Source organism: Cystoisospora suis, assembly GCF_002600585.1.
Source record: "Cystoisospora suis strain Wien I chromosome Unknown contig_5308, whole genome shotgun sequence".
NCBI classification, from domain to species: domain Eukaryota; phylum Apicomplexa; class Conoidasida; order Eucoccidiorida; family Sarcocystidae; genus Cystoisospora; species Cystoisospora suis.
The window spans coordinates 5,129-14,393 of record NW_027158098.1 but is presented as its reverse complement, the minus strand read 5'-3'; the positions used below and the strand labels follow the sequence as shown (position 1 = coordinate 14,393).

The 9,265-nt window shown below is 39.7% G+C and overlaps 1 protein-coding gene across 1 annotated transcript in view; it reads right to left on the bottom strand.

Moving 5' to 3' along the window:
- Window positions 1-19: 19 nt before the first annotated feature.
- CSUI_009116 (syntaxin binding) overlaps window positions 20-9,265 on the bottom strand; it is a 10,191-nt gene continuing 945 nt past the window's right edge. Inside the window, exons 2-11 of the mRNA XM_068069235.1 lie at window positions 8,847-9,020; window positions 7,862-8,023; window positions 7,357-7,449; window positions 6,204-6,313; window positions 5,033-5,158; window positions 4,183-4,275; window positions 3,179-3,321; window positions 2,505-2,547; window positions 1,697-1,855; window positions 20-448 (exon numbers count right to left, since the gene is read on the bottom strand). Of these exons, the coding sequence (XP_067918792.1) occupies window positions 224-448; window positions 1,697-1,855; window positions 2,505-2,547; window positions 3,179-3,321; window positions 4,183-4,275; window positions 5,033-5,158; window positions 6,204-6,313; window positions 7,357-7,449; window positions 7,862-8,023; window positions 8,847-9,020 (1,328 nt within the window). The 3' untranslated portion in view covers window positions 20-223. The remainder of the gene's footprint in view (window positions 449-1,696; window positions 1,856-2,504; window positions 2,548-3,178; window positions 3,322-4,182; window positions 4,276-5,032; window positions 5,159-6,203; window positions 6,314-7,356; window positions 7,450-7,861; window positions 8,024-8,846; window positions 9,021-9,265) is intronic.

The following is a 9,265-nucleotide window of genomic DNA, read 5'->3' as shown; positions in this document are numbered from 1 at the left end:
AGAAACAGAAGAAAGAGTGAGAGGGAGACAGGGACACGTATACAGATATGTCTATAACGTATACACAGACCTATATATCTACACATATGCATATATGTACATGTATATATATGCAACACACATGTATGGACAAGAGAGAGATGTATAGAGGGTGAAGAGAAGAGAGAGAAGAAGAAAAGGAATCTTACATCTAAGCCTTTCAAGGCTTCCGAATTGTCTTGCACTATTGAAAGCAAGAGTTGAAGAAGAGAGAATAGCCGATCGGACGTAGAAAGAGAGAAAGCAAGAGAGAAAGAAAGAAGGAGTGAGAAAGAAAGAGAGAAAGATAGATAGAAGGAATGAATGAGGCTCGCCTTCTTCCTACTTTGGCTAGCATTTCTTGGTATTGCGGTAGTGCCCTTATAGCCTCTAAAGTAGCAGGAGGTGTCGCCCTTCCTCTCCGATTCTCCTGTACATACAGCCGCGACAAGAAATAGAAGAAGAAGAAGATAGACAGGAAGAAGAGCTAGAGTCGAGAGAAAGATGACTGAGGAGTAATCATACCGTAGTGATAGAAGAAGGCGTTGCAGAAGTAGAAATACAAGAAGAAGAAGAAAGACTCTTACCCTCCCACCCCGACCCCTATGGCTCATTGGCTATACGAAGGGATCACTACAATAAGAAAGAAGGAAGAAGAAGAAGCAGAAGTGTTGAAAGAGAGCAAGAGGAGTAATGAATGATATAAAGAGAGAATGCTGCCTTCTTCTTCTTTTTCTTCTTCTTCTTCTTGATTCACCCCACATAAACGCACAGGCCTCTCCTGAGATATTCTTATACGATCTCCACTTATTATTCTCTCCTGCTATATATATCTTTATATAGTAGGAAGAGGAAGCAATGATATACATATGGATAGGAAGTCTCGGTATTAGAATAGAGACAGAGGGGAAGTCTAAGTGGATGGATTCATTTAGAGACTTTCATCGTATGCACTGTCTCAGTCTAGAGAGAAAAGACGGCGAGTCTTGAGAGGCAAATACTGTCTATCATCTAACTACAAGAAAGGCAAACCTATCCTACTACGGTCTTATATACAAATGTATATAGAACATACCTGAAAGATATTCATATAAATAGCTAGAAAATTAGATAGATAGATTAAAGATAGATTAAAGATAGATAGAATACAGATAGATAGATGAATTTATGGGTGTGCGTGTCTGTACATATGAATAGAAAAATGTATCAGTCTCGGTGTCTACATACATATATATGTATACATATATATATAGATATATATATGTTTGTTTCGAGACATAGGTAGATGCATGCATGTGTTGAAGAGATCATCCCTTAGTGTGTGGAGTCGTCATCTCCCGAGGAGCCTCTATGAAGAGAATAGATACACAAGAGAGAGACAAAAATAGACATGCGAAGACAAGAGAAAGAAAGAAAGAAAGAAAGAAAGAGACCTGTGCATTTCTTCTATCGACCTCTTCTCCTGGTCCCTTCCTATCTACCTCAAGAGAGGAAAGAAATCTGTCTACTTGATAAAGAAAAGAAGAAGAAAAAGAAGAGAAGCAACTGAGAGGTCGAAAGAGAGAATAAGAAACAGGCACAGAGACACCTTAAATGACAAGAAGAAGAAGAAGGAAAGTGACTGGTTAATTCCTTCCTTCCTTTTTTCCTTCGTTCGTTGAATCGATCACTCATTTACTTTTTGTTTGTGTGGATTGACCTGGTATTCTTTTTGCGTTTTGGCCGTGGCGTTTTCTCGGATGAATCTTTGAATTTCTTCTTGAACCTCCTCATTCACACTCTGAATGTGGCTGTGCCGGAAGCGAACCCACAGCTCATCTTGCTCTCCTAGAATTGCCTACACAGCACAACATATACACAAATATAGATACATAGGCCCATTTGCATATTACATACACATTGATACATAATATTCATACATATGTATATATATATATATATACATATGTATGTATGTATGAATCTGTGTGTCTATGGATGTGCAGAGATGCATAGAGAGAAATCGCATGTACGGTACTCAGAGAGAAACAGACTGGAGATAGATCAAAGATAGACAGAAAGATAGGTCGATTGAAGAGAGATGAAAGATGGACCGTATACTAAAGATGTGCAGAGAGAGAGAGAGAGAAGGAAGAGTCTCTTGGTAGAGTTGAATGATGAAAGATCCATAGCGACACGATCCTCTGAAAAAGAAGAAAACTCCCAAGACGAAGAGGCGGCAGGTACCTCCCTTCTACAGCATGAAGAGATAGCTAAGTGGCTAGATCCACCGATAGACAGGTACGAGAGAGACAGATAGCTAGGAAGGTTATCGAGTGTATATACACCAGAAGAAGATGAAGAGGAGGAGAACGAAAGACCTTTGAAAAAGGAACCGCCTATCTAAAAAATAAACCATTTTCATGAACGCTTGTCAAGATCTCTCTACGTATAGACATGAGAAGAAGAGAAGAGAAGAAGAAGAAGAAAAAGAAGATGTGGCGTACTCTTTTCTGTTCTCGCTTCCCTGCGTTGCTGACAATTTCGTACCTGAGAGAAAAAGAAGAAGGACAAGAAGACATCCAAGAAATAGTCAAGAAAGATGAAAGACGATAGAAGAAGAGAAATTCTTCTTATCATATATACAGAGGTTGTCGAAGAAAACACTCTCAAACTCGGTGAGCTAGACAGACAGGCGTCCATACATTGCGTTGACGACAGGCGAAGTTGCAAAAAAGAAAAGGTGGGGAAAAAACGTCGCATAAAAAAAAAAAAAGAATGAATTGAAAAAGCCACAGACGGGGTGGTACCAGCAAGTGTACATACACCCCACCTCGAGTGTATGCACACCTGGCATCTCACAAATCAAAGCTCTGCTGCTATCTCTAAAACGACATCAGCGCCGACACGCTATATACATATATATATATATATATGCGTTCATATATATATATACATACATATGTATGTGTATGAGAGCGTAGTCATAACTCCTCCACTTTTCTCTTTTGATCTTTCTATGCTACTCTTCGTATCTTGTATCTCTCTCTCTCTTGTACCCCGGGGGGGCCTCAGGTAGGTATTCTTTCTCTTCACAGCTCGAAAGCGAGAAAGAAGAAGAAGAAGATGAAAAGAAAAAAAGAAAAGAAGAGGAGGAAGGAAACCACGTGTCGATGCTTACTGAAAGGTGTCTTCTTGAAGCAACAGTTCATTCATTTCTTGAGAAGAGGTCGAGGGCGCTCTCCCGCTCTTTCCTCTCTTCAGTGGAGAAGAAGAAGAAGGCAAAGCTATTGTTGGAATTTCAAGCACATCATACACAAGGGCCTGCACAGAGAGATTACAGAGACAGGAAAGATAGACAGATTAAAGATAGATTGAAGATAGATAGATTAAAGATAGATAAAGGTAGCTGGATAGACTAGGGATACATACACGGGTACGTAGGTATACCACATAGGAACATAGTAAGAAAACAATATACAAGTGCTTATACACATACAAATATATATATATATATAGATAGATGCATATATATATATATATATAGATAGATGCATATATATGTATATACCATGTATACGACCAAACAGAGGAAGCAGAGAGTTCCGTATATACAAAAAGAGTTTGAAAATTCAACATGTCTTTCCCCCCTCGATGTAGGTAGACTGCGATGTGTCTCTCCTGTAAAGGCTTTTCTTCTCCCGTCAGATTTCTATGGTTTGTCGCACCCCTTCTCTTCCTCCTCCTCTTAAACAGCCTCTCCTACATTCAGAAGCGACTATAGATAAAATCGGTGTATGTGCATTTCCACACTGCTAGGATTGCGCCTGCATACATCATAGCAGGAAGGTAAGGTGTACGTACACCTGCGTCACTTCAAAGAGAGTCAAGAGAGACAGAGACAGCGGGAGAGAAAGAATCTGTCTTATAGACACGCTGCATTCTTACAGAAACATCACGCTAAAAAGGCTTGGATGAATGAGCGAGAAGAAATAAAAGCATGCATGCGCGGCATATGTGAAGATGAGATCTTGAGAAAAGATATATTAAGGAGGAAAGCATTGAATGATGTCTTATCTATCCTTGATCTATCTTTAATCTATCTATCTTCAATCTATTTATCTATCTATTTACTTGGATGTCTCTCTATCTCTTGGGTAGGCGAGACTTTGGAAGGGGATTTACCTGGTAGGTATATTCATGAACAAGAAGAGTGGCAACGTCGATAGACCGATCCAAGATTAAAAGAGACACATTCCCCGTCTCTGATCCTGAAGACTTCAAACATAAAGAAAAAGGAAGATGAAAAGAAAGAGTGAGATAAAAAGAGGAAAATAGAAAAAAGGACACCACTCAGACCTGACGGGTCACGATGTGTACGGCTGTATATCTACCTATCTCTCTTTAATCTATCTTTAATCTGCCTATCTTTAATCTATCTATCTATGTTTAATCTACCTATCTACCTCTATGTATAATTAGGAGTAAGTAAAGATAAACCGGAGAGAGAAAGAGAGAGAGAGAGGTCTAGAGTGGAAAAGGCCACGCCAAGTCCGTAGAGACATGCAGATGGATAGATATGAGAAAGCCTTCTCGAGAAATCTCCTGAAAAGATCTACATACATGGATATATAGAGATACAGATATATATGTATATGTATGACTTACGTTTGCGAATACATATATATATATACATATATATACAGGTGTGGATCGACGTGAGTGTGTATCTAGTGATAAGTATATGTATGCGATTGCCTTAGGGAGAGATAGATTGATATGAAGATGTGGATGTACACCTTCACATGTAGAAGCATCGATCTTAGCGAAGGGACACACAGACAACAATGGGATGCCTTTGCTGCTGGTGCTGCTGCGCTTGGCTAGTCGATCTAAAAGTCCATCTGTACATACACCTGAACCCCCGAAACAGTAAAACCTGAAAACGACAAGCTGCCCTCTTTCCTTCTTTCTTTCTTTCTTTCTCTTTCTTTCTTTCTTTCTTTCTTTCTTCTCTTTGAGATGTCTTGTGTACCTTGAAGAGGTCGGATCGCTGGAGTTTGTCGTGTAGAGCGGAGGCGACAGACTGGCTAAGGCCTCGAAAGTTCTTTTGGAAACGAATCGAAGGCTTCTCTCCTAACGTGGCACATAAAGAAAATAGCTTGTCCCCCACACAAAGGAAAGAGGAAGAAGAAAGATAGATAGATAGAGAGCAAAAGATAGATAGATAGATTCAACTTACACTTGGGAGCAAGAGCAGAGAAGAAGAAAGAAGAAGAAAGAAGAAAAAGCAAGACATCTGGACGTCTTCACACAACACGTTCAGAAGGAGAATAGGAATCGTCTATACACACGCCTCTGTAGAGATATAGATTAAAGATATAGAGATAGATAGAGTTAAGAGAGATTAGGGCAGATAGACAGGTTAAAGATAGATAGAAGATAGATAGATAGATGTATGTATATCTAATTATTACCATACAGATTCTATAGACATCGCAGATGTCTGACTAGCAATCTCTCCGTGGGTAGACCTTGATTGAACTGCATGTGGTGTATGTACATCTCTATATCGATCATGCAGGAGGTAGATTCTATACACAGGGAGTTTAGATGTAAGTTGGTCTATGTACCTCTTTGTATAGATCTTGACTAAGATACGATCTCGAGAAACCCTACGTAGTCGGTGATGGAGAGTATGTACAGACCTCCCAGACAGGCCTGCGACTTCGCTCTACTTTCTCTCTGTAGAGGAACATCTCTCCCTCTTACGCAAGACTACGAAAAGAAGATAGACAAGATAGATATCTGTAGACACCTGCGAATCCATCTTACCTAGCCAGATACACCTGCGGCATCTATAGACATGCAATATGGATATATATGAAGACACAGGCAAAGACACACATAGAATGATACTATTGAGGTGTCTATCGGAGATACACACATACTTAACCGTATTGATACATATTCATACACAGTCATGTACATTTATACATACGTACATAGCCATACATATGCATGCATATTGATACTTTCTTTCTCATATAGGTCATCGATATGAAGGAACAGCTTCGAAGAAGAATAAGAAGAAATATAAAAGAATACATTGAAAGAGAAAGAATGAAAGAGAGAAAAAAGAACCACTACTCCAATATATGTAGAGATACATGAATAGCTAGCTAGCTAGCTGACTATACACTTACACGCGTTGCGATGGCATCGATGCTAGCTCGGCTGACAGGGTCAGAACCTCCTTTATAGAAATCGATGAAGTCGAGAGGCCGGCCTAAATGAAAGACTCTCTGCTCTTGGACTAAATGAACACATACCCACACACATCTCCAGACATATACGGAGGTGTATATACAGGCAAGATTCGGCGCATGCACGCATGCATGCAGAGGAGGAGGAGGAGAAAAAAAGTGGAAGAGAAAAAAGCAAGAAGAAGAAAGGAGAAAGATTTCCTGGAACAGGAGAATACCGAAAAGACGGGGAAGAAACTCGAAAGAAGTGAGAGAGATAGAAATCTAGACTGAAACAGAGAAATACGAAGATAGAGGGGATAGATGTAAGAGATGTATACGCGTAAAAGGAGAGATAGAAAGAAATCCGTATATATATATATATATATATACAGATATCTACGAAGTACGTCTGTATACTCCACACGAGATAGGCATGTATGTGTAAAGAGATAGAGAAGAGATCGACGAAGAGAACAAGCACTGGAGCAAGAAGGCGTTCACGATCTACATCCCATCCATTCATATAAAGATAAATGAATTAAAGATAGATAGACTGGAGATAGATAGATTAAAGATAAATAGATTAAGAAAGATATGAATACACTAGGCAAAGAAGAAAAAGGAGAAGACGGTAGGCAGTCTGTGATGCCTTCCTTCTTCATGCCCTGCTTCCCCTGAAAAGAGAGAAGAGGCGAAATTTTTCTTAAACAACGCGAGGTCTAAGGAGATTCTATAGCCGAACAGTTGGAGTGTACATACACCAGAAAAGTCCATCATGTGAGATCAAGAGCTTTGTGTTTTATCATTAGAGAGAAACATTTAAATTTTTCTTGTCTGTTGGCAGTTTAGAAAGACGTCTTATGCTTTGAACTCTTCTCTGAGGTGTACATACACCTCAGCTTTATCTTTTAGATTAACACACTGAAACGACATTTCTCCCCTTAGAAAAAAGAGAAAGAAAGAGAGAGGAAGAAAGATCGGATTCTCAGACACGCAAGCAGAGAAAATCCGCCCATTCATGTGGAATCCTCTCTCTTCCTCTATTCTCTCTCATCTTTCTTCTTTTATTCTTCTTTCGATCTTCTCTCTTCACTTTCCTTTTCGTGCTTACCAACGAAATCTAGATTAAATTCCACGAAGGTCTTTATACGAGGAAGGAGGGGGGGACACGCTGCAAATCTCTCTAGAAGCTTATCCGCCGGAGCTACGCCAAAAGTAAAGAAAAGAGAAGAAAAGAGATGAGAGAAAAAAAGAAGCAAAGACGAGAAGGAAAATTTCAAATTGCGGAAGGAAAAGGATACCATCTCCGGTAGGCTCCACTGTACATACACAACTACAGGCTACATGATACACTAAGCAAGAGAAAGATTAAAGATAGATAGATTGAAGATACATTGGAAGGTCAAAGATAGAGAGAGAGATAGACAGAGAGATGTTGCAAGAGAGAGCTATCAGTCCAGACGAATATATGAATAAACGCATATGCATGTAGAGAGAGGAAAAGAGAGAGAAAGAGAGAAGGGTGTACAAAAATTGAAGGGACAGAGAGAGAGAGAGAAGAAGCGCGGAGAGAGGAGAAGAAGAAGAGGGGAGAAGAAGAAGAAGAGGAGACTTACGTAGGGCAGAGGTGAAGAAGATGTGAACAGATTTATATTGAGGTGTTTTTTCATCGGAGAAGTCGTGGAGAACAGCATCGACAGAATCGATTGTGGGAGCTAGAAAATAAACAGCATCGAGACCTGGCAAAGGCTGTCGCCTCTTCCCCACTGGCTCAACTACTACGAAAAGTCCAAAGAAATAAGAAAGAAAGAAAAGAAAAAGAAAGAAAGAAAAGGAGAAGAAATAAGAAGAAAGAAAGAAAGAAAGAAAGTGTGTCACTACACCCTAGACACAAGCACAAAGCTAAGAGACAAGAGACACATACATGGATACACCATACACACACTATAGAGACGTGAGAGAGAGAGAGAGACAGGAATCTACTTGTGTATCCATTTCTGTAGATAGATCTCAAGAGGAAAGATACACAGATCAAGTAGCTAGACGAAATAAAGACTAAAGGTAGATATGTGACCTATTGAAGAGAGTGAGAGTGGAAGAGTCTCTGTTTGACTACTGATTTATCTGACGTGTCTGCTGACGTAGAGGAAGGGCTTAAATGATCCGTATTCACTCCTACGTCTAGATGGGGACACGAAGAAGAAGATGAAGAAGGAGAAGAACACGAGATCTAAAGTCTTGACAAATAAAGAAAGCAAGAGGTGGCTATTCTTCTCCACACCTCTCTCTCTCTCTCTATCTATCTATCTATTTTCGTGTGTCGATCTCTGAATGTGTCTCTGTCTCTTTATCTGTCTCTCTCTAGACCCCACATGTATGTACACACAAAAAAAGAGAAAGAGAGAATGAGCGAGAAGAAGAGGAAGAGAAAGAAGAAGAGAGGAGAAAAGAGCATAGAAAGGAGAGAAAGAAGATCAGAAAGAAAAAGAAGAAGAGAGCATAAGAAGGAGAAGGGAAAGAAGGAGATACGAGAATAAGAAAAGAGAAGAATAAGAAGAGAAAGAAAACGAGAAAGAAGAGTTGGAGTGGGTCAGTGTATACCTGTGACGCCTTGTTCTAATACGTCGTAGACTGTACAGCAAGAAGATAAAATAGGAAGAGAATTTTCGTCAACCAAAAGAACGACATAATTCACTAAAGAAGAAGAAGGAGAAGGAGAGCGAAGGGTTAGACTGTCATTCTGAACGGCATGCTCTATCATCTCTCGAAGGATACCTACAAAACATACAGAAAGAGACAAAAAGAAAGTGTGAGAAAGAGAACACAGTCTTTCTCTCCTCCTTATGTTGATAGATTCAAGATAGATTAAAGATAGACTAGAGGCAGGTAAATGAAAGGTAGACGACGTAAAGATACTGAGAGATTTGGATGATAGAGGGAGAGGAGGAAGAAAGAGTCGGCAAAACAGATCAGTGCCGGTGGATACACAGACATACAGAAAAGAAAGAAAGAGCGAGAAA